This window comes from Arctopsyche grandis, chromosome 2 (genome assembly GCF_051622035.1).
Source record: "Arctopsyche grandis isolate Sample6627 chromosome 2, ASM5162203v2, whole genome shotgun sequence".
Taxonomy (NCBI): domain Eukaryota; kingdom Metazoa; phylum Arthropoda; class Insecta; order Trichoptera; family Hydropsychidae; genus Arctopsyche; species Arctopsyche grandis.
Window position 1 is genome coordinate 14264479 of NC_135356.1, and position 26998 is coordinate 14291476.

Genomic DNA, 26998 nt, shown 5'->3' on the forward strand with positions numbered 1-26998 from the left:
CGGCGAGCTTTCGAGCTTTGGATTTCCCATTTTTGAATCTATCAATTAACATTCGTTTTTGTTTTATAGTATACGTGTATTGTTACGTGTAGCTTCGGCATTTTTACATTATCTATGTACATAGTAACAATAGATGAAGTTTTGTGATCATGCGAAAATTAGAACTCGAGATTTTGACTGATTCGAACTCAGAATCGATTACTGATCACGTTTTTATGATCTAGAAAAAATGTGTGTGTATCTGTGTGTGTATGTCTGTGTGTCTGTGTGTGTGTGTCTGTGTATTCTGGGGATTTTTTGAACACCGTTAGTCATTTCGAACTGAAACTTAGTATCGGTTACTGAAATTCTTATCGACACGACGTAAATTTTTTTCAAATTTTTAAGTTGACTGGAAATGGTACCTCCCCTTATAGGTGTCCTCTTTTTTTTAAGATTTTGAATTCAATTATCTCCCAAACTACTAACTGAATCGGACTGAATTTTTTTTTACATATACTAGAAATAATAATTATTATAATTTTATATTTTTATCTGAACCGGAAGTAGTACTTTTACTCTAGAGAATCGAGGTTTTTTATGTTTTTCTCACAAACCTTTTGGTTTATTGAACTGAAATTTCATATCATCCGTCGACCGGAAGTGGCAGTTTACTCTTGTTCGATTTTTCTTCCACTATTATTTTCGACCCCTTTAACATATGTAATCTTTACGAAAAAATTCAAGTATAATTCTTGTATTAATGTGATGAAAATAAAAAAAAATCACTAAATTTAATAAACCAGAAGTGGGATTTTATCCTCTTAGAAAGGTCAAAAATGTTGTCGCCTGTTCACACCCCTGAACGTATCAAGCTGAAAATTTATATTTGTATTATTTATGTACTAACTTAGAGCTGATAAGGTTTTGGTCAGAATTCGTAAACCGGAAGTAGTATTTTTTTTTAAAACAATATTTCATTATTTTTTTTTGACCTTTTAAATTATTTTTATTTTCTTGATATTTAATGAGTATAATACTGATAGTGATTTTAAGTAATAAAAAAAATTTGAACAAAATCTGACAACCGGTAGAACTTTTGTCTTGTGCAAGTTTCCATACATTTGCGCTCAATTTGTATCGAAAATGCTGTCATAGTTATTAGTATTTCACAATTTGTCTGTATGGTTCTATATCGAATTTTGTTTTGTAACCTTCTTATATTCCTCAAATACATAGATAAAGTCATGGTTTGGTCACACCAAATCTCCACATCAAATCTCGCCGAAGAATATAAAGTTGTTGTTCTAATTGTTTATCAAAAGATATATATATATAAAACAAAAAAAAATTGGAGGTAATCACAATAGATTATGATACATTGTTTAATCTAAAACGAGCAGGAGTACCAATCAGTGGTAAAATGTGCATGGAAAAGTAAATTTTTAGTGCCTAATGTTAAAAGTCTAATTTAACTCATGGACCAAGGTGTCATATCATCAATGAAACGGCTCGCCAATGGCTACGTCGACACTACTAATATCTACGCCCGATATTCTCGAATTTTCCATATCCAGTTCTCATATTGCAACGTGTGGTTGCTAATTAGGAGCTGGTTATGGAAAAATTCGCAAATATCGGGTGTAGATATCGGTAGTGTGGACGTAGCCAATGAAACAACCCAGCATTGTTCTGGATAATTGAGAGTACACTGTAAAAGAGTAAAAATTTTTCTTAAAGAGGAATTAGTAGTTTATATTGAATTCGTATTTTATATTATAATTACATAATACATAATATACAATGTACTCTCGATTATTGGGATTCAGATTATCCAGTTTGCGGATTATCCACGCTTGGAATTAATTAAAAAAAACCTGTTTAATTATTTTTGATTGAGAATACGTAATAATGAGTCGATTTGGAGCATTGGTCGATCAGTGGGATTTTTTATTAGATACGTATGTTCAGTTATTTATTTAATTAATTTAGTTGTGTCTGCTCGTTTATTGTCACCCGCGGGCCGCGGCGTGCTGTGTCGATGGCGATGGCGGCGCGGCGGGGAGCTTTCCCGTCTGGCTCGGCGAGGCAGGGATGAGCAGCGGCATGCTGAATTAATCGAGGCTGCGTGGCTCGATGTCGGGGGTCACCAGTTATGGGGGATGAACGAATGATACGATTGGCATGTTGATGCACGTGTTTTATTTATGACAGCTGAAGGCAGAGTGAGAAGCCGCTCTCCGAACCCAGCCGAGTTGGTCCCCACTCGCAGGAAGGGGTTCGGTGATTACTAGTCAAGTGTGAACCGGTCACAGGACAACCGGTCGCTCTAGATCGGTGACACGTGATCACCCGTCACACTAAAACTGGTCACGAGAAAATTGGTCACACCCTAAAACTGGTCACACCCGAAAATTAGTCACCAAAAAACTGGTCACACCCAAAAATTAAAAATTGGTCGAAAGGTAAAGATTCGACTCTCTCCCAAGGAGCTACGCAACTACGCATCAAACATATAAAATAAAGGAAGACCTCGACCCCGTTGAAATCTTCCAGAACGTGATCTCACCAGCCCAGCTACACATTGCTCAAGCAACACCTTTATAAACCAGCGCATCGTCCCCAGATGCCAGTGAGCTTCAGGAACTCGTTCCAACGAATCCCCTACCTAGTTCGCTGCACATACAAATACACCTGTATTAATCGAGTAATACAGATCCTCTTCAAAATACAACTGAATTTCCATAGGCCGGGAAATGGTCCAAACCTTTAACCCACCCTATAAACTTTTGCAATAAATTAAAATCTCTTACAAACATGTAAAAATTTTAAATCTCTGCAAAAATGCTAAAGATTTACGTAAGAAATAAGTGCGAGAAATTCGAAAATGGGGAATCCTCATTGAAGCTTGAATCCAAAGAATACGGAATATTGAACTGCTCGGGAGGGAAGAAATAAAAAATCTTCCTGTGTATTATTATAACAAAAATGGAGCATGGATGTATAGAGAGATATTATAAAATTGATTCGAGACTTAAATGGGAAAGATTCTTAAAAAGTAAAATTTTTCTTCCTTAAAAAATCCTCAAGGGCTTTGGGCCTTGGTGCAGTCCCACCAGCTTGCATTGAGGAGAATAGGCTACTGAAAATTATATTACGGATTTCAACTGGTCCGTGATTCAGCTGGTAACAGTGATTGTCAAAAGTAAAGATGGTAGCACTTGTTAGTTGGCACTAGAAGAGGTTGCACGCGTCTGTCATTCCACAAGTTGCCGCACATATTTTCGGCTTGTCGTCATGGCTGGTGACCCTGACCAGTGCACCCTCGAGGAAGACTACTATACACTCCTCAACGTCTCCAAAGACGTGTGTACTTTCACTCTTCTATTTCTTTCACATTCCTTTTCCCAATACACATTAGTCGCCTACTTAAACCTAACCTAACCTTACGTACTCCAACCTACAAATGCGTTGACAATCTCCGTTGTCAAATAAGCCATACGTCTCTACAAATAACTGACGTAATATCTGTCACAGTTGCATCTTCATTCGATTGTAAATTGCATAACGGAGCCTCACAGTGTCTACTTATGCTATGTTTTCTCTACTTATATTTCTCTTGAGACATGATGGAGTATATTTAAGATTGGTGGTTGACATTAACCAGTAACATAACTAGTGCATTAAATATTCATTCAATATTTACATCTCAACATTTGTACATTATTACCCGACCCAATTTACATATGTAGTAGTAGTAAAAAAAGTGTCATTCTCATTTTATATGTAGCAAAGTTTCATCTCAATTCATTGAGCGAAATTAAAAGAAAAATGTATTAACAGCTTGCAGGTGAAAATTTATATAACCCATACTAAGTCTCAATGTGACAGGATTAATGGTGTTTAAATTATCTTCAAAATTTACTAACATATTTTATTTAAAAATCATGAATATGTGATCAGTGATCGAATTACTAACCATCACCATCACCATATTTTCCACCAGCCAATTGTATAGCTTTAGCTCACATTTTCAGTATTGAACAGATAGATAGACATTTTGATGTTTGATTGACTATATTGATGTTTCAATTGATATTTTTCAGGCTACCAATGACGAAATTAACAACGCTTACCGACGTCTCTCGCTTACATATCATCCAGATAAACACATCGACCCAGATCAGAAGAAATGGGCTGAGAATATATTCAACCGAGTAAAAACGGCGTACAATGTACTGTCAGATCCACGGCAACGAGCCATATATGATACTCTTGGTATTACAAATACAAGATATGCGCATGTATTATTAAATTTTAAACTGTATACATGATGTATTTCATTTCAGGTACAAAAGGTTTAGAAACTGATGGTTGGGAAGTCGTTCAAAGGACAAAAACTCCTTTAGAAATAAGAGAGGAATATGAAAGGCATGTACATATATCGTGATATAACTTTGAAGGGGGTCATTTTTTAAATCGTTTGAATATAAATATGAATGCATCTTGATTGGGCATTTGTTTTAGAAAATGACCTTAGTATTATTAATACGAGAAAATTTCGTTTTGCACTTCCAGATTAGCCCGTGAAAGAGAAGAAAGGAAATTGCAAAGAAGTACAAATCCCAAAGGTTCCACTACCGTTTCAATAAACGCGACTGATTTATTTAATAGATACACAGATGAGTATGGAATGTATGTAAATGTTTAGTGCGTACTGAAATATATTATATTATTCGAAGATTTTCAACAAATATATGTATTTATTTGTGTTTCAGAGATACTCAGAGTGGATTACCAGTATTAGAAGTGTCGGGAATTAACACTTCACATTCGGTCGAAGCACCCGTTACGCTAAACGATACTGTGACTCTTTCGTGCAACATATCGACTGAAAATGGCACCGGTATACACATTTACGGGTCTACTCCGTTCCGCTGACTTGAAATTTCTCGACTTTTCGTCTGCTCGAACAGGAGGTTGTATATTGTATACAAAAATGTTTTTTGTATACATGTATGTAATATCTTTAATATTCGAGACATATTGTGATCATTCATAGATTTTTAAGCTATTAACCCAGCTTTAAAATATTAAAAAAAAACGCGTAGAAATCAATTCTTACTATATTTTTTTTAATTGTTAATGTTTAGCTCGTAAAATAAGTGTGTAAAACATTTTTGTATACATATATGCAAAAGCGATGAGGAAATACACTGAAAAAGTCAAGAAATTTGAAGTCGATGAAACGCAGTGAAGGAAAAGGAAACAGATGTCTTTTTTTTGCTGTCAAAGTAAATCTTATGTTTAAATCACAAGCATAATTATGTCCCAGTAAATGAAATTAATCATAATATTTAATAATCGAAAAATATAAAACGTTCATTTGAAATAGAATTGGATTTGGTTCTGCAAAAATGATCTAATCTATTTAAGTCATTTAGTATAAAATTACTTACTATAAAAAGGGTTTAAAAAACAAATCTGTTGCCTGAACCTTTAATTTGAAAGTAATATTACATATGTTAGGATTGCCAACTGGAAGTTAAAAAAAGATTTTATTATAAAATCGTAGTAAATCCTCGACGTTTAGAATTTGTTAAAAATTTAACTTAGGATCGCTTATAACAGTGGTCACTTACAATGTTTACAACCTTTCGGACCTCATAATTTTAAATTCCACACACCACTTTATATGAATTTATGACAAAGATATACACAAAATAATGATCAGAGAACTTTTATTTTGTTTATATAATATGAATTGCATCCAGTGCCTTATTAAACATGGGCCAATTGCAATGCTTGAAAATTGCCCTTGGCTTAATTTCTTAAATATAAAAATAAATTTAGCCCATATAAAATCATCAGTAGGTAGTGTTTATGAATTATATCAGTAGGTAGTTTATATGAATGTGTGAAATACATTTGATAATTATTAGCAGCTCGTGACTTGAAATCATGCGGGTAATACAACTTTCAAATTATACGAAAAATTTGAAACGGTTCAAAAATTCGAAAAGTATTTTTTAAGAAAATAAGTTCCATTTTAATTTAATACAAACTCGAATTTAAGAAAATTATGATCAGATAATAATATTGTACTTAGTACTGCAGACAAAATTTATTTTTGCTAATTCTTGAAATTGCATTCATTTTCATTTAAATTTTTATTTTACAGATTCTTGAAGTTTCATTACATAGCATTTTCTGTTGCATTCTTTAATCATTTACGGATCCGGATGCCTTTTTCAATTTCGGATCCCGATTACTGTTTCAGTTCCGGATCCAGATGTCTTTTTCAATTCCGGATTCCGATTACTGTTTCAGTTTCGAATCCCGATAACTGTTTCATTTCAAGATCCCAATTATTGTTTCAGTTTCGGATCCCGATAATTGTTTCAGTTCCGGATCCTGATTACTGTTTCAGTTCCTAATCCAGATCCTTTTTTCATTTCCGGATCTGGATGCCTTTTTCAATTTCTGATCACAATTACCATTTCAGATCTAGATCCCGGTTCCTTTTTCAGTTCCAAATCCGGATTTCTGTTTCAGTTCTAGATCAGGATTATTTTTTCAATTCCGGTTCACTTATATATTAAAAAAAAACATTGATTTCTGATTGGGTGTCCATAAAATACAATTTTTTTTCGATTCAAATAAATTTAATAAACAAATCAATGTTTACTATAAGATTAACCATGTTTAAACGGTTTATAGTATAAATACCGGGCGAAGCAGGGTAAAACCATTAGTGAATTATATAGTTAACACATTAAAAGTAATCAATAAAAATGAAAAAATTGGTTAGATCCGATTTTAATTTTTAAAATTATCTTAAGATATCCTCAGTAATAAATAAGTAAGCTTAAATAATGCTCTCATTGATTTTCAATAATGCTATAACTGTACAATTCAAACGCTCCAAATTTAACACTATTATAAATACTTATTTAATTATTATAAAATATTCAATCGGCTAAATCAAAAATTTAGCATATTTTGAGAATATTTCACAAAAGAATTTTTTCGAAAAAGAGGACATGTTCTCTTGAAAAGAAATTTGGAAACCCTAACATATATGAATACGTTGATTATTCTTATTAAATTTTGAGTGCTTCTACTACATATATAGCTAATAACTAATGGGCGGATAAACACAGTGCCGTCACGAAAAAAATGGTTACTTTACGAGAGCCGAACTGGTCGGAAATATTATAAAATATTATTTATTTTGCGGAAAGTTTCCCTTTCCAACGAAAATATTTGTAAAGAATTTATTTCAAAGGGATCAAAAATGCCAATATATAACGTCATAATTTATATAATGACAGTCTCGAAAGTTTTATTTTTGCCTTTTGTCGGCATTCGGTTCAGCATAGTTAAAAGTCTTAAAAGCTTTATTTTATGAGTAGTTTTAGTTAAAACGTCCGGTCTATTGTTTAATAATATTAGGAATTCGGTTGCTCCACAAACTTTTAAAATTTAAGTAGTTGTAATCGGTTGTCCGTTCAGTATAGATATAATGAATAATATTATATTCGTGACGAACATCGATATTCTCCGCCATTCAATTTCAATTAAGTTAATAAAAATCTTTGAAAATAATTAGAATTAATCTAAAAAAATAGTTCCAACTTATCGCTTTTAATAATAAAAATACAAATAATGGTTCCGATTACACATTCCATAACAACAGTAAACAGTTGGATAAGCGGTCATCCGGAATTAATATTAAATGGTGAAAAAATTTATTGTGAAAGGTGTAAATATCATATTGTGATTAAAAAATCTTCTGTAAAGACACTTGAATTCAGATAAACATAATAATGTTCCAAAACGTAAATCATCTGGACATAAATTTAATTTTGATTTAGCTGAAATGTTAATTAAATGTAATATTCCTTGGTCAAAGGTTGATAATCCATCATTTCAATCTTTTTTAACTATGTGTTCAAACCAAGAATATGGATCCGATGTCGTATGTCCAAGTGAATCCACACTACGAAAATGTTATTTACCAAAAGTGTTCAGTCAAAAAAATTAAAGAAGAACTTAGTGGCAAATATATTTACGTAAGTGTGGATGAAACAACTGATAAATGTGGTAATAATATAGGTAATGTAATTGTGGGAGCTTTACATGAAAATTCAATTATAATTAATGCACATGTAATATCATGTAAAAAATGAGATAAAACGAATTTCGAAACAATAAAAAAACTGGTTAAAGATAGTTTATTTGATTTGTGGGGGGAACATGTAAATGATAAAGTTCTTTTATTTATTACGGACGGTGCTGCATACATGATAAAAGCTGCTCAAATATTACAAAATACATATCATAATATGACCCATCTTACTTTTTTAGCACATGGGATTCACCGAGTTGCCGAAACAATTCGAGATAGTTATGAAAATGTTAAAAACATAATTTCATTTACGAAAAAGATATTTTTGCAGTCTCCCTTAAGGAAAGAAGTTTTTAAAGAAAAATTACCAAATGTACCTTTTCCGCCAGAGCCAGTGATTACTAGATGGGGCGTTTGGCTTCAGGCCGCACTCTAATTTAGAACAATATTTAATAGTGTATTACGAAAATAGTTCTGTATTATAGTATAATAGATTATATTATATGTATGTACATACATATGTAACTCGAGTGATGAATTATTTGCTATATCCAAATAATACCTATGTATATTAGTTTAGTCGTAGCTAATTAATATATCCTAATATGTTATTCATATTTGATTACTTTCGTAATTATTAATTTTAGTATAAATATTGTGCATGCTATATGTAGTATTGATGGTTAAGAGTCCTCTTGGGGAACCTTCCACAAAAAAGGTAAAGCATTATTCATAGTACCTCCTGGGTGATGCGGAAATCTATGATCTTAACTTTGCCTAATTTGTATGATAAGTAGATATGTTTTTGTATGTATATATATATATATATTATACTCATATGTAGAAATATCAAAATATCTTAATTAATTTATCTAGTTTATATATCTAAAATATCATATATTGATACCATGAAAAATAAATATAATATTAACTGACCGGGAAGTAGTTGTTTAGTTCGGTCCCCATCCATTTTTTTGTCGTTTTGTCTCTTTTTTTGTTCAACAGCGCGCTAAGATTCCTACGCTTACTAATAACATCAATTGATTAAAATTGGATCCCGTTATTAAATTTATACAACCCGACTTATTTTTATGGCTATTTCGTTGTTTTATTCCAGGTGTTGGTTCACTGAACGTGTCAAATAGGCGAACATTTGAACATGGTTGGGCCGAACTTGATTTTGGTTTTGGAAACGGACCTTTAACTAGTCTTAAAATTTTTCGCACTCTTACCAAAAGTTTGTTCTTTACTGGAGCGGGCGGCTTGCAGTTTTCGTCGCATGGAATTCATCCTAGTTTTGTTTCAAGTGAGTAGTCGAGGTACGGGTTGATTTTTCATTGATTTGTTTGTGCAATTTCCTAACGATGATTTTTTCTTTCGTTTCAGATTTAGCGTATCAACTAGACGAACGCACAGTCGGATACTTGACGTATAAAGCAGGGTCGAATTCGTCAATGTCGACATCGCTGCTGCACGAAACAGAAAACTATCGTGTAAATTTAACCATGTTGTGCGGTTTGCCGCACTCATACATATCGACGACCTACACTAGAAAAATGATACAAGCGGAAATTAAAATTCTAGTCTCAATAAAGTAAATATGTTTCAAAATTACGATAAAGTTCATAAGACGCATGTGCCCACTGGTACGCTTTATTATTACCAGTTGTAATTTTTTTTTTTATCTGGCTTTTTAGATAATTCTCATTCGAATACTAGTATATATGTTACAGTCGGAGTATATTTTCAGTTGTAATATATTCCAACTGACGTTTTAGGTCATTCATATTTGAATTCAATTCAACTAGTAAATTATATATCTATGTACAATCGCAAATACATTTTCAACAATGACGTTCAATTTAATAAAAAACAAATGAATATTCAAATAAATTTATTAAAATGTTTACTATTAAATTAGCCATATTTAAGCCGTTTATATTACAAATACCGAGCGAAGCCGGGTAAAAACACTAATAAGTTAATATTTTCTAGGTATTACGAATGAAGGTGATGAGTACCATATTACGATAGCTCTAAAAATGTGTTCAAAACAAAATATGTGACCTTCTAACTCAATTTACTAGTCGAGTGACGTTTTCACGAAAACCTTACCTCTCCATCTGACCTGTTACCAACTTATAGTTGAATTGTATTTTCAGTTGTAATATATTTTGACCAGTTGGAATGTAATTCGCCATATGAATTAACTTACGTGCATTAGACAGAATATATTCCAACTCGTCAAAATATATTACAACTGGAAGATACACTTCAACTATAACGGTAGTTGGTACCAGGTTAGATGGAATATTTATTTATTTATATTCCAACTAGTGAAAATGTATTACAACTGGAAGATATACTTCAACTGTAACATATATATTTTATACATAAATCACCACAGTTTGATAAATATTGATGTGATTATTTATATGGTAGAAGAAGCTGTATTCCAATTTTCAATTTAATTGATAGAAAGGTTTAGGGGATGTGATTAGTTTAGAAAACCTGTTATTTTTACCGTTACTTTGCGAAAAATACGTAGTTATCATAAAACTCCAGTAAAACTCATAGTTTTTGAAATATTCGGGCGATCCACTATAATCATACATATACATATATATATATATATATATATATATATATATATATATATATATATATATATATATATATATATATAATATCACTATTCTGTCTGTCTGAGAAAACGCTCGCCGTACTATGGTCTTTTCGATTCTACATACATATGTATGTACATCACAGATAAAACGTATACGAAGATATAATAACAAAAGAAAAAAACTTCTATATATAAGCTTTCCGCTTGGCAGAGAATTTATTAAATTGATTAATTTTTCTATCCGTGTTTTATATTGTTTATATGTAGTTAGTTTTTACCATTTTTTTTCATATTAACCAATTAAACATAAATATTAAATTAAATATATTTAAAAAGTATTTAAAAAATTTCGACCACGTGGGGATTGAACACATGAACAAAGACACATTTCTTTTATTTGTTTTTTTTTATTTAATAACTTAATATTCCAACACCCATGCGATGATATGTCATCGGGTATAACACTAGTTTAATATAATAGCTTAATAATTAAAAGATAAAGCTTATTATTAATGACACTGAGCAACAAAAAATCACATTTTTGAGTTACCAGAGTGGAGACTAACCAATCTTTGAACAAAGTTTGACCCACTGAATTCGAATATGATGATGATTTTTGTTGGTTAGTGATTGTTTATGAGATATGAGCGTTTAAAAAAACGTGCGAATTTTATAGTTTTTTGGCTTTTGCGGTCTTAAACTCAAAATCTAGTATTGATGTGGTCAAAGTGAGTATTGGAATCAATAGTCAGATGTTTTTTCTATTGATTGTGATTTTTTATTGTGAATTTTAAAAGTCAAAAATATTATAATATATTTTTTTACGGATTTTTTCTCCGTGCTATTTTGCGTTTATTTGGCCAGTTTTTTATTTCACCACATTCATAAGGGTTGGTTTTTTATCTCAATATTTTTTTTTTATCTAAACGTACTAACTCGACTGGTAATTGCGTTAGAAAGACTCGTTCAGTTCCCGTGAGCGTACACAAGATAACGTTGGTGCAAACGAAACCAAACCTAACCTCATATAATTTTACCAATATTCAGTTTATTTCAGATGTTTTCATTAAAATTTTCAGAATTGGAACGTTCGGAGCTGTAGGGGAATACGGCGTAGAAAAAAGAATATCCCAACATACCAATTTGTCTGGTTCCGTTACGATCGGAGTTCCTACTGGAATATTCCTTAAAATCAAGTATGTTTTTAATTGCAATTGTTTTTGTTTTTTTAGGTTGTGGCTATTTGCAGATACTATATCTGCAAATTATTGGCTATTTGCAGGTACTATATCTGCGAATTATTGACTATTTGCAGGTACTATATCTGCGACAGGCGAAAAGTCTTCTGCGCATGCGCGTGAACTGTCACTGTCAGCGTGTTTAATGTTAAAATTTTGTTTTAAACCTCTTAAAATTTAGTTCGAACTCGTAAAGTGACGTAGAGTAAAAAATATAATCCAAACTAGTTAATATTATTAATTGTTAGAAAATTATTATCATATACAATGTATAAAACCTACATAATAGTACAAGCCGCGAACTAGCTAAATGATATAAATCTATTATAATAACGTGCGAAATTTATTTGCCTCGTGTATAATGAACGATTGATTAAACAAGTCAAGCATACATTAAATGTAAGAAATTATAATCGGATTATAAGTTCACGCGCATGCGCAGAAGGCTTTGCGCCTGTCGTAGTTATAGTATGTGCCTGCAAATAGCCAATAATTCGCAGATACGGTACCTGCAAATAGCCAATAATTCGAAGATATAGTACCTGCAAATAGCCACAGCCTTTTTTATGGTTTTTATAATTTAATAATAATTTTATTGTTTTCTTTCAGGCTGACGCGCGGCTTTCAGACTTTCATATTTCCCATTCATTTGTGCGACGAAGTGTTACTGGCGCCAGTATTTTACGCTACTGTCGTACCTTTAGTTTCGTGGCTCGCTGTGAAAAAGTTCATCATAGATCCAATAAATCGAGAGAAGGAAAACAGAGAGATACGGAAAAATCGAGAAAATAACAAAGCCAAGTAAATACAATAAAGCCATCACACAAAATCATTTCGATTTGATGTATTGTTTTTTTGTATTCGATTTAACTTTATGTGATTTAACTTAGAATGGAAGAGATGAGACGCGAGGCTATATGGGCTACAAAACTTATGCACGAAATGTACAATCGTGTGCACAATGAAGAAACTAAAAATAAAGGACTCATAATTATTAAAGCGCTCTATGGAAAACTCCCTTCAGGTATGAAAAAATACAAATATATATTACAAACAACTAAAAAAATCTATTGTAAGTATTCGTCAAATTCGCCTGCTATTTTTATTACACATGCACTTGCGTCAGCGATCTGATATATAATTGTATGCGATGTTAAAGCGATTTTTTACAAATGATATTTGCGAATGTGTTTTTTTTTTTCAAACTTAAAATACGCCGAGCCAAGTTCTGGTACATAATTTGGGTTTTTCCAGGTGTTACACAACACAACGTGGACAAAGAGGACGATGGCGAAAACGATAGTTTACCTGATGACGTGATAGATGTTACTGTTCCCGTGCAATGTTTGGTGAAGAATTCCAAGCTCGTATTGCAAATTTCGTCTAAGGTTTATAATCGTAATCTCTATTAGTAGCTGCTTATTGGAGGTTTTTTTTTAATGCTCAACTTTATATCATTTCAGGCTCAATTACCCGGCTTCTATGACACGTGTCTCGGTGAAGACAAACACTTGTCGATAAAATACCATTACATTGATGAAATATATACGTGTACTATCTCAGATGAAGAATCTTTGAATATACCGTCATAAATACGTGCATACTTTTTAGTTCCACCGGAAAGTAAAGCTTTCTATTTGTAATGAAATGTTGAGTAATTTTGAATGTCTGTATATTTGGTTAAGAAAAAATGTTTCGATTGTTGTTTTTTTTTATGGTAGACCAAAGTTGCAATTATATGTAATTTGTTGATTGTATTATTGTTTGAAAACATTGTGTTGCTCTACTTGAACTATTATTGTTGTGAATTGAATTAGCTGTATCGATTTTAAATATATATATATATATATATATATATATATATATATATATACCATTTTTACTAAATGAAATTTTATTGTATTTTAAATTATTAACTGAGCGACTGATTATATGACTGATACTATGTCATTTCGCGCATAATATGTACATAAAACTTTTATCCAAAATTTTTTATCCTTTTACTAGCATATATGTATGTATGTTTGTATCATATTTGTTGCAAGTGCATTTTTTGGTTCGCCATATACGTATGTATGTATTATACATATGTATATATATATAAGTATGTTGTAATGCTACTTTATAAAATATTGAATAATTTTCTATCCAAATTTTGGACATGGTTTGTTCCAATCTGTTGCTACTTTTTTAATAATTTATTATAATTTCATTGCATGAAATATTTGAATATATGTAACACAACCATTACAGTAAAACTTCAATTGTCGGTAAATCTTATTTACCAACTTACAAATTACTCTATCTATGTACGTAGTAACAATAGATGAAGTTGTGCGATCTTGCGAAAATTCGAACTCGAGATTTTGACTGATTCAAACTCAGTTTTTATCTTGCGCTACTAATATGTGCGTCTATGAAATAAGTACACTCAATTCTGATTTTACTCTTTTATGATTTTGATATACATATTTGTCCATAAAGAAAAAAGTATCAACTATTTTTTGTGATTTTATGCTTTTTAAGCTATGAACTAATCGACAATTTTTCCATATGTACAAAAGTCTACTGTGTAAAAACAGAATTGGGTGTATACTTTTTACAAAATTAATAGATTGAAGTATTTCATATATACATAGTTCTATGCCCAATCCTTTTGTGGCTATTAAAAATTGAATTGTTATTTTTGTATTAAAAGTTACATTTTTTTATTGAATTGATTGATCTTTTTTTTGTCAAATTCGCTGCGAAAATAATTCACTGAATCAGTTTCAAAAATTCTGGCAGCACACCAAAGAAGGAAAAAATATAAAAAATTATTTTAATTGTAATTATTATCTCCTGTTTTTATTTTTATTATCTTCTATTTATATAGTTTTCCATATGCTATATAGGTTTTCCATTGCCAATGTATATATACAGTGTTCTCTCGATTATCCGGGCTAATGCTGGAGAGTAGAGTTTAGGAACTATCAATTTTTGATATCGTTTTTATTGTTTGATCGACAATATAAACGATATCTGCATCACTCGTGCATTGAGAACCCGCATCATTTGAATTGCGTTCAAACCACTTCTCGATGTTTTCCCGATCAACATTTTCAAAGCATTTTAAATGTTCCATTAATTTGCATATTTCACAGAAATTGATCAAATCGTTATCTCCTCAGCAAGAGCTGTGAGAACATCAGCACTGTAAAGCCGTTTCATTGATGATACGACATCTTGACTTGTAACATTAGGCAGTAAAATTTTAGCCATCATAATTATTGTATTATAGTTTCATTTGAATGAAAAGGAACATAATCTTTTAACAATACTGTTATAACCTTTTTACTTTATCTATGTATGTTACGTAGTAACAATAGATGAAGTTTTGTGATCATGCAAAAATTTCAACTCGAGATTTTGACTAATTCGAACTCGCAATCGATCACTGATCACGTTTTTATGATCTAGAAAATATCAGTGGATTTTTTGAACACCGTCCATCCTATCGAACTGAATTTCTTATCGATACGACCTAAATTTTCTTCGAATTTTTAAGTTGACCGAAAATGGTCCTTCCCTTATTAGGTGTCCTGTTTTTTATTAAGTTTTTGAATTTAACTATCTTCCAAATCGCTAATCAAATCAAACTGAAATTTTTTTACATGTACATAATGGAAATTATAAATTTTATACTCCAATATTTTTTCCTAAACTGGAAGTAGTAGTTTAGGAAATAGTTGTTTTTCTGAGACCTTTTGGTTTACTGAACTGAAATTTTATATCTAGAAGTTTAAGCTTAATTAACCAAGTTATGTGTATAAAATTTGGTAGGCATTCGTCAACCGAAAGTTTTTCGATTTTTCTTCTACTATTTTTTTCGACCCCTTAAACATGTGTGCGCTTTGTATCAATGTGATGAAAATAAATAAAAATAGACTAAATTTAATAAACCGGAAGTTGGATTTTTTCCTCTTAGAAAAGTATAAAATATTGTTACCACGATTACTTCCACACCCCTGAACATATCAAGGTGAAAATTAATATTTGTATTTTTTATGTACTAACTTAGAGTTGGTCAGAATTTGGAAACAATATTTCATTATTTTATTTTGACCTTTTAAAGTATTTTTATTTTCTAGATATTTAATGTGTATAATATTTATAGTGATTTTAAGTAATAAATAAATTTTGAACAAAATCTGACAACCGGAAGTAGAACTTTTGTCTTGTATAAGTTTCCCTACATTTAAGCTCAATTTGTATCGAAAATGCTCTCATGATCGATATGTGTGTTTAATTATCGAATTTTGCTTTGTAACCTTATATTCCTCGAATACATAGATAAAGTCATGGGAATTTTACTTTTTTAAAACTCCTTTAGTCTTGAACCCAATCTTCAAAGACCCTGTCTATCCGTGGGTCTTTTTCGGTTATAATAATCAACAGAAAGATTTTTTATTACTAAAAATTTAATTTTATGAGTTCCTGAGCATTTCCACAACACTTAATTGTTATACTCGTACACTCTTTAGATGATTTGTGTCCGACTGAGGACTTTTCTTTCGACGAAGCAAGTGTTATTGTTGATTTTAATAAAAATTTAATTTATTTCAAGCACAGATAATCCGCACGTGGATAATCGAGAGTATACTGTACATATACAAATATTTATTATAAAAACCCTGTGTCGACATTTATACATAGTAAGTTTGAACCACATACATAAAATAAAAACATGAAAAAAGGATTATATGCAGATAAATTAAAAAAAAGTGTTTCCATACAATATTTATTCTCAATCCAATTGGGCCAACTACACACATACATTTACTGTATCATCTCAAATTTCTTTTTCAATTGTAACATAATATAATTTGAAAGCAAAATTAAAACTATATTCGCGCATATATTATTACCACTTAAATTGGCCGCGCGATTTCAACAATAGTATAACATATATAACATTTCTTAAGAATAATTAAAAAAATTCATATATACATATGAAATAAATTTAAAAAACTTGAACCAAAACAGATAAATCCAACAAAAACTGAAAACCAAAACAGAAGCATCACAGTTGAAAATCATTTGTTTACAATTTACATATATAGAGGTATATTTAAAAGTATTTCATTTAATTTTTAGCGCAAACATGAATTACTTTTTACTCAAAGGAGGTAAGTAAAAATGGGGAAATTCCAATTTTCAAAAATAAATTAAACGTAAAACATATCTAATGTTTTGTAAAATATTTCTCGAAACGAAGAAAAATTAACTTATGCCACATAAAAATGCAAAAATCAAAATGCGCGCATTGAAATGAAAAGAATGCCATATTAAAATCATCGCCAGCCATAAATTTGTAATTTACAGAAAAACAATATACTACTAATACATATAACATTCGGATTGTCCTCGATTTCGAATTTGTTTAACTTTCATTTAGTGGGCAGTCCACTCTGAAACAATATGTGATAATTTAAAATTACAAAATACTTATGTACATATGTATATGAGGCTTAGAGATAATCTGCATATATCTTACACATCATGGGCGTTGTCGTAAGGCGCTCCGCACAAAGGGCACTTGTCACTTGGAATACCCATAAGTTCATCCGTTATTGGGGTGGATCCCGAAGCAATGACGGGGCTAATTTCATTTAGTGGGCAGTCCACTCTGAAACAATATGTGATAATTTAAAATTACAAAATACTTATGTATATGAGGTTTAGAGATAATCTGCATATATCTTACACATCATGGGCGTCGTCGTAAGGCGCTCCGCACAAAGGGCACTTGTCACTTGGAATACCCATAAGTTCATCCGTTATTGGGGTGGATCCCGAAGCAATGACGGGGCTAATTACTAGGTCTCGAAGGCTCGCTTCTATATTTTCTGTCATCGATTGAGAGCTTCTGTAAATATAATTGAAAATCGTTTGGTACTTAAAGGTATTTTGGTCTTTTTGTATTTATCATAAAAATATCACTATAATATGTACTTACATCTGCCTGCCATCAATTTTTGGTAGCAATGGTTTTCCTATTCAAAATATAAATATGTGTTAATTTTGAAAGTAGTCTGTTTCAAATTTTAGTTTGCACATTTTTGACATGATATAATATATATATATATATATGTACTAGTTGAACCCGGCATGCGTTGCAATGCCACAATAACGCATGCAATTCCCGTTCCCGTTTTTGAGAGATTTTTTTTAACAGAAACCATCGCAGGTATGCACACAATATCTCATGTAAGTTTTATCGCAATCGGTTGAATGGTATAGATTGATTTTTATATATATTTATGTATGTATATATGTAGGTATTAACATAGCCAATAAAGGGAAACAATACAATATATATACTATCTAAAACCATTAGTGTATATACATATGTACATATCTATAATGTACATACATATGTATATGAATTTAGGGCACTTGTCCCTTGGAATACCCATAAGTTCCTCCGTTATTGGGATGGATCCCGAAGCTGTGACGGGGCTAATTGCTAGGTCTCGAAGGCTCGCTTCTATATTTTCTGTCATCGATTGAGAGCTTCTGTAAATATAATTGAAAATCGTTTGGTACTTAAAGGTATTTTGGTCTTTTTGTATTTATCATAAAAATATCACTATAATATGTACTTACATCTGCCTGCCATCAATTTTTGGTAGCAATGGTTTTCCTATTCAAAATATAAATATGTGTTAATTTTGAAAGTAGTCTGTTTCAAATTTTAGTTTGCACATTTTTGACATGATATAATATATATATATATATATATGTACTAGTTGAACCCGGCATGCGTTGCAATGCCACAATAACGCATGCAATTCCCGTTCCCGTTTTTGAGCGATTTTTTTTAACAGAAACCATCGCAGGTATGCACACAATATCTCATGTAAGTTTTATCGCAATCGGTTGAATGGTATAGATTGATTTTTATATACATATACATATTTATGTATGTATGTATATATATGTACATATGTATGTAGTGTAAATCTATAAATTTACTTTTACATTGCACCAAAGAGATTCGTGAAGTTGTTTTGGACAAAATGTAACTATTGTGGAATAAATTAATGAATCTTTTTAGCATAACTATTGCCGTAAGATAGGATTACTATTCGTCAGTCCCGCAAAGATAAATGTCCCGGATTTAACTATTTACAGCTTTATACTGAGCGTATAAAGCTGAACATTAATATTTGTATTCTTTGTGTACTAACTTGGAGCTGATAAGGTTTTGGTCAACATTTGTAAACCGGAAGTAGTATTTTTTTTTAAAACAATATTTCATTATTATATTTTTATCTTTTAAATTATTTTTATTTTCTTGATATCTTATGTGTATGACGATGATGGTGATTTTAAGTATTAAAAAAATTTCGAACAAAATCTGACAACCAAAAGTAGAATTTTTGTCTTGTGTAATTTTCCCTACATTTGCGCTCATAACCGTATGTGTGTGTGTAAACGTATTTTATTATTATGTTTAATTATCGAATTTTGTTTTGTGACCTTCTTATATTCCTCAAACACATACATAGATAAAGTCATGGGTTAGTCACATCCGAATTTCACATGAAAATAATTCAAATTCAACCATGTCGAATAGAAACTTTGATTTGTTTTTCGATCGCCAACAAACTTTACGTACATACATACATACATACATACAAAGTCTCTTTCGAAATTATATATTAGATATTGCATAGCATGTGTAAATAAAAAGTAAGAAGAGGTTATTAAAAATGGGGGGGGGCTCAAATTTTAGTTTTTTTTCCGGTGTGCTAAAAATCCTCGGGCCGGTCCTGATGATATGGGACACAAACCCCCTATTTACTGTAATTTAAAATTATGCAACCGCTTAAATAGAACAGCAGTTATTTCATATTAAAACACAAATGAATTAAAAACCAATTGGATTTACACACATGCATATCTAAACAAATGTCTACTACTATTAATATGAAGTTTTTCAACATACTTGCTCTGTGTCGTGGCGGTTTCACAAAGGGTTGGTGTTTAGCCTTATTGATAAGAGGACAATGCGACCTGAAACAAAATGTTATAATTTACAGTTACAGAATGCGTATATTTAGATATTATATGTACATACATATGTACATGTATCAGTTTTAAAGATAATCTATATATGTATATCTTACTCCATGTGCGCTTCTAAGTCGGTTGCATTGCAAATTGAGCATTTATATGCCCGCAAAAAGCGGCACATAACATTGCCTCTCTTTGTCTCCATCATATGAGAAAGGTAAATCCTTTTAGGTTTTCCTGTTGTGACGCAATATTCACAACTTTTACGTCTCTTGATCACCTAAAATGTATATGGATGAGAGGTTATAAATGCCTTGAAATAGTATCAACTTATTGAAATTTAACCAGTGATCATTTTAAGATTGCTATTAATTTTCTTATAATATAAATATCTCACTTTATTTTTTTTTTCATCGTCTTGCTTGCTGGATGAAGCCTTAGCCGGGTTGGCTGAATACGGAGGTCGTCCCACTAAGAATATAAAGATGTAAGAACAAATTTTTGTTGGAATCTTCTTGATACAATACGAACATAAACACATGCATATGGTGTGTATGTACATTTGTACAAAATTATTGGCAGATATGTATGTATTTATATAATATTTTCAATATCTGGTCCATACTATTTTGACGAGACCAACTTTATCATTTTTTGTATAATATAAAAACAATAAAAATGTTAAAAAATATGTCGTCCAGTCCATTAAAATGAAAATATATAAATTAACTTTTCCATTGCACAAAAAAATAATAATTGGTGTGAACAAAACATAGCTATCGTGCAATGGATGAACGAATCCTTTTTGCATTACTATTACTATGGACATATTATATTATGTATATGTTTTAATATTTTTATATTGCTTATGAAAAACTAATTTGTAGTTTTAAAAATCGCAATAAAAATTCTCATTGTATGTATTATTCTTGTCTCAGTTTTTTTCCATATCTCTGAGCAATTCTGCAACTCCTCACATTTATGGTCGTTTTATTTACATACTTCCGTTCAATTAAGTCAGGACTGGAGTCAGTTCACAATTTACCGACTCCGACTCCAACTTGAACTTGATTTTCGAAATAAAATATTAAATGAATTAAAAAAGTTAGTAAATAGGTATAAATAAAAAGTAAGTACATTGATAGCGTATGTGTATGAATTGTATACATAAAAAAATCAATTTAATAAGAAAAATGAGAAAAATATTTGCAATTCAACGATATTATTTGTAATGTAATTTAAATTCACGATTTTCATAAAGAAATTATTAAATTTCAATTTACTAGTGGATTTACTTAAATAAAATTGGAGACTAGTTACCGCATACTGTAATACGATCAATTAAAAAAAATAATTCAAAGGAGTCGGAGTCAGTTGACTTTTTACGACTCTGACTCTGAACTTGCAAATTTTAAAATCAAATTTCGAATTAATTTTGATTGCAATTCATTAATTTAACTTACCAGCCCTGTTAAAAGGGCGAGGCTTCTCACTCATTATGACTTCTTGATCTATCGTTGTCTGAAATGATAAAAATATATTATATGTTTACAATTTTTCTGAATATATACATATTTACATAAATATATGTAGCGTTTAAGATTTAGTTTAATTACTTCCTTGGTGATTTTTCAACATCCCCGAGTAATATAGTACTATGATTATTGGTCGACCTGATAAAATTAATTGATTTCTTTAAAAAAAGCATTATGAAAAGTCTACTGTTTTTTGTTTTATAAGTTTATTGATTGATCTGAAAATTTAATTCCGAATGTTGTACATATGTTCTAAGGTTTAATTTATTATGAATGTTGAACCTATGTAAGTATAAATTATTGAAAATGTAATAGTATTTGTTTTTGGGTATTATACATATATTCGACTATGTATGTATGTATATATTCGAGTTGATCCAAGTTGTATGTGATGCGAAGATGACAAATATCTGGTTTGGTTTAACTGTGTGATGTCTCTAGTACATTTATATGTGCTCAAATTAATGTTTGCATTTATTTGTATTGCATGAGTTGGTTTTTATGTGAGGCATATTGTATGTATTGTATTGCATAGCAATAAAAATACTTCCCTGGTGTTTTCTGGGCCTTTTTCTATGGGAACAGTGGTGTAGTACTAAATAAAGTGCCGAGGCGCTGAACTTACATATCTCTCCTTTAAATTTTTTCGAATTGGTCAGTATTGATTTTTATTTTTTACAAGGTTTTTTTTGTAACGTTTTGTGCATATAAAAAACATTACATTAGTTAATATGTACAATTTATATGTAGGTGTATTTTCTTTTTGATTTATTTATTTTTTGTATATTGTAAGGAAAAAAGTAAAAATACACCGCAGGTGAAAAGTGTTTTTAATTTTGAGAATTAAAACAATGTCCGCCCTTTGAATAGATCCTGGATTAAGTTTCATTATATGTACATTCAATGTACCCTATAATGTAATTTTCATGTTTATATGTATGTTAGACTAATATTTAATCTAGGTTGAATTTAGAGAGCCGCCGTGTTTGATAATTTTTCGCTTTCATGGTCGCCATCTTTGCTTTTATTATTATTGTCAAAAAATTTGAAATTTGCAAGCGTCAAAAAATTCGTTGAAACAATTAATATTAATCAGTTCGGTCACAGTGGATCACTGGATACATTTCAAATGGATCACTGGATGCCTCACATTGGATAATAGTCGCAAATTGCAAAAGTCGCACATTGGAAAAAAGTTCATCATGAAAATGCGTAATTACCTAAAATGAGGACTTCCGATTTCTGAATGAAACGACCTGAAGGTACCCAGTCCTGAAGTTCCCAGGCAACCAGACCTGAGGAAGACGAAATGTCTTGGTAATTTCTTCACAGGTTCAGCGAAATTTGAATGCAGCCGCCAACAACGAAAAAGATTTGCTCTGCTAGACGCTACGGCGCGAATTTTTCACTGGCCCAAACACACGTAAGTTTGTACCAGTGATACCAACACGAACATTAAACTTCGGATGTGCACCAACTTAAGACTTTATTTAAGAAATATAAGAAGTTTAAAAAAAAATCGACAGTGAAACGTACATATGTATATACATAAATACATATGTACACGTCCACGTGCTATGAGACCATTTTCGTACGTACATACATTGTATGTACGTACAATTTTGAGAGCATTTTTGATATCAATTGAGCGCAAATGTAGGGAAACGCACAAAAGACAAAAGTTCTACTTCCGGTTCTCGGATTTTGTTCATTTTTTTTATTACTAAAAATCACTATATACATACATATATTACACATTAAATATCAAGAAGATAAAAATAATTTAAAATGTCAAAATAAAATAAAAAATTATTTAAAAAAAAAAAAATCCTACTTCCTGTTTACGAATTCCGCCAAAACCTTAACAGCTCTAAGTTAGTACATACAAAATATAAATATATGTAAATGAATTAATAGGGAAGACTTTGATGTTGAGCCAATTTTGTGACAGATGCTTTATAGGTTTGTATGGGTTTTTGGTTTAATTTTAGAAACTATTTTATTCGTGTGTTATTTTATTGAGTAATTTCAAATATTAATCAATTTGGTAAGTACAATTTACCGAAGGGTTTGACATGACTGATAAATTTTAGTAATTTAGATATACATAAGATAAATGATTTTGATAATAAATGATGTTGATCTTTTTTCAATTTTTCAATTGCAGTTTCAAAAATTAAATTACGCTAAACGGAATTCTTATTGTTTTATTTTTTTAGGTTGTGGCTATTTGAGATACTATATTTGCAAATTATTGGCTATTTGCAGGTACTATATCTGCGAATTATTGACTATTTGTAGGTGCTATATCTGCGACAGGCGAAAAGTCTTCTGCGCATGCGCGTGAACTGTCACTGTCAGCGTGTTTAATGTTAAATTTTGTTTTAAACCTCTTAAAATTTAGTTCGAACTCGTAAAGTGACGTAGAGTAAAAAATATAATCCAAACTAATTAATATTATTAATTGTTAGAAAATTATTATCATATACAATGTATAAAACCCACATAATAGTACAAGCCGCGAACTAGCTAAATGATATAAATCTATTATAATAACGTGCGAAATTTATTTGCCTCGTGTATAATGAACGATTGATTAAACAAGTCTAGCATACATTAAATGTAAGAAATTATAATTGGATTACGCAAGTTCACGCGCATGCGCAGAAGGCTTTGCGCCTGTCGCAGATATAGTACCTGCAAATAGCCAATAATTCGAAGATGTTATGGGGACTTATCTAGTTGTGAAGGTCTTCTTCACCACCAGTCCGCCATGTGTTATAGACAGGTTCGTCTGTGTTCGGTATTAAATACAGCTATATGTTGGATATGGTATTTATTTGGTAGTAACACGTATACACAATTATGATTAATTGTTGGCAAAAGTATGTCGTTCAGAGGTCTCTGCATGTAGTAGAGTGTCGCTGGCTCGGCATTCGGCTATGTTCAGCAAGTCGCTGGATACGGCAGTGTGTTGCTGGTTCGTTGTTCGGCTATGTTCGGAAGGTCTCGGGATACGGCAGTGTGTTGCTGGCTCGTTCGGCTGGTTGATCTTCCAAGTCCGCGTAGTGAAGTGGTGGCTGGTCAGGAGCTGGATGTCGACTGGTGTTGTTTGGGTTGTACCTCCTTTTATAGTGTTTCTGGTATCGCCTGACCCATGGTGGTGGTTGTTGATGCGTAAGCGAGGAACGTTCTTTTGTCGAGGGGTAGAATTTTCTGGAATGATTGGCGCCGTTCCGCTCGATGTAGTTTAATGGCGGCGGCGTGTTTCGACCGTTTTGGTTCCGCTCGACTGGTAGGGGCGTTCCGCTTGAGTTTAATATAATGGCTGCAGGTGTGCTTCGACTGGTTTTGTTCCGCTCGAGTGTGAGGGGTGGAACATTCTCGAAGGATTTGGCACCGTTCCGCTTGAGTTTAATATAATGGCTGCAGGTGTGCTTCGACTGGTTTCGTTCCGCTCGAGTGTGAGGGGTGGAACATTCTCGAAGGATTTGGCACCGTTCCGCTTGAGTTTAATATAATGGCTGCAGGTGTGCTTCGACTGGTTTTGGGAATGTATTCTGCGTCGCAGTAACTGTTTTGATGAATGTGACGAGATTCCCACAATATAGTATACCTGCAAATAGCCACAGCCTTTTTTTATGGTTTTTATAATTTAATAATAATTTTATTGTTTTCTTTCAGGCTGACGCGCGGCTTTCAGACTTTCATATTTCCGATTCATTTGTGCGACGAAGTATTACTGGCGCCAGTATTTTACGCTACTGTCGTACCTTTAGTTTCGTGGCTCGCTGTGAAAAAGTTCATCATAGATCCAATAAATCGAGAGAAGGAAAACAGAGAGATACGGAAAAATTTAGAGAAAATAGCAAAGCCAAGTAAATACAATAAAGCCATCACACAAAATCATTTCGATTTGATGTATTGTTTTTTTGTATTCGATTTAACTTTATGTGATTTAACTTAGAATGGAAGAGATGAGACGCGAGGCTATATGGGCTACAAAACTTATGCACGAAATGTACAATCGTGTGCACAATGAAGAAACTAAAAATAAAGGACTCATAATTATTAAAGCGCTCTATGGAAAACTCCCTTCAGGTATGAAAAAATACAAATATATATTACAAACAACTAAAAAAATCTATTGTAAGTATTCGTCAAATTCGCCTGCTATTTTTATTACACATGCACTTGCGTCAGCGATCTGATATATAATTGTATGCGATGTTAAAGCGATTTTTTACAAATGATATTTGCGAATGTGTTTTTTTTTTCAAACTTAAAATACGCCGAGCCAAGTTCTGGTACATAATTTGGGTTTTTCCAGGTGTTACACAACACAACGTGGACAAAGAGGACGATGGCGAAAACGATAGTTTACCTGATGACGTGATAGATGTTACTGTTCCCGTGCAATGTTTGGTGAAGAATTCCAAGCTCGTATTGCAAATTTCGTCTAAGGTTTATAATCGTAATCTCTATTAGTAGCTGCTTATTGGAGGTTTTTTTTTAATGCTCAACTTTATATCATTTCAGGCTCAATTACCCGGCTTCTATGACACGTGTCTCGGTGAAGACAAACACTTGTCGATAAAATACCATTACATTGATGAAATATATACGTGTACTATCTCAGATGAAGAATCTTTGAATATACCGTCATAAATACGTGCATACTTTTTAGTTCCACCGGAAAGTAAAGCTTTCTATTTGTAATGAAATGTTGAGTAATTTTGAATGTCTGTATATTTGGTTAAGAAAAAATGTTTCGATTGTTGTTTTTTTTTATGGTAGACCAAAGTTGCAATTATATGTAATTTGTTGATTGTATTATTGTTTGAAAACATTGTGTTGCTCTACTTGAACTATTATTGTTGTGAATTGAATTAGCTGTATCGATTTTAAATATATATATATATATATATATATATATATATATATATATATATATATATATATATATATATATATATATATATATATGTAGGATATTAATATAAAAATGATTACAATTATGTATAATGATGTGGCTCATGCCGAACAGTTGGTACACGTATGTATTATCGTTAAGGTTGGTACCCCTGAACCGTGTGCGGTAGCGACAGTAGTAGTTGGCGTCGCGCCTTGACGCGCCGGTTGCGTACGCGCATCGATTACCGATTGTTCTAAATAAACATAAGATTGAATTGAGATCGTCTTTACTTGTCTCTCTCTCCTGCAATCCTCCCTACTACCCAGCGGACTTCCTATAAAATGGGCGCTCGTCCGCGATAGGGATTCAGATTGCGAGAAAGGACGCTGACAATCTGACAGCTGGTCGCCATTGAGCACCACGACGACGACATCAGCTGTGACGTCACGAGACGGGCGCGAAGACAGCTGTGTCAAGAAAGGTTTCTTTCGCCGAAATTCACCACATTAGCAA

At 31.7% G+C, this 26998-nt stretch overlaps 3 protein-coding genes across 3 annotated transcripts; 2 read left to right on the plus strand and 1 right to left on the minus strand.

Moving 5' to 3' along the window:
• The first annotated feature begins 3120 nt into the window (after positions 1–3120).
• LOC143922477 (dnaJ homolog subfamily C member 11-like) lies at positions 3121–16723 on the plus strand. Its single transcript, XM_077445728.1, has 12 exons — positions 3121–3345; positions 4086–4257; positions 4329–4410; positions 4558–4674; positions 4758–4885; positions 9228–9416; positions 9497–9704; positions 11816–11932; positions 12584–12775; positions 12865–12998; positions 13229–13362; positions 13438–16723. Exons 1-12 carry the CDS (start codon positions 3277–3279, stop codon positions 13564–13566), a joined length of 1671 nt encoding a protein of 556 aa, XP_077301854.1. The 5' UTR covers positions 3121–3276; the 3' UTR covers positions 13567–16723.
• A 20-nt stretch (positions 16724–16743) lies between these two features.
• LOC143922478 (uncharacterized) lies at positions 16744–22980 on the minus strand. Its single transcript, XM_077445729.1, has 10 exons — positions 22791–22980; positions 21499–21556; positions 20433–20506; positions 20149–20315; positions 19929–20035; positions 18429–18532; positions 17973–18009; positions 17721–17882; positions 17511–17642; positions 16744–17424 (listed from the first exon to the last, which is right to left on the minus strand). The coding sequence occupies exons 6-10, from the start codon at positions 18517–18519 to the stop codon at positions 17397–17399; spliced, it is 450 nt and encodes a 149-aa protein (XP_077301855.1). The 5' UTR covers positions 18520–18532; positions 19929–20035; positions 20149–20315; positions 20433–20506; positions 21499–21556; positions 22791–22980; the 3' UTR covers positions 16744–17396.
• Positions 22981–25543: 2563 nt separating this feature from the next.
• On the plus strand, positions 25544–26401 carry LOC143922479 (dnaJ homolog subfamily C member 11-like). The gene is made up of 3 exons (XM_077445730.1): positions 25544–25671; positions 25901–26034; positions 26110–26401. Exons 1-3 carry the CDS (start codon positions 25548–25550, stop codon positions 26236–26238), a joined length of 387 nt encoding a protein of 128 aa, XP_077301856.1. The 5' UTR covers positions 25544–25547; the 3' UTR covers positions 26239–26401.
• The last annotated feature ends 597 nt before the right edge of the window (positions 26402–26998 follow it).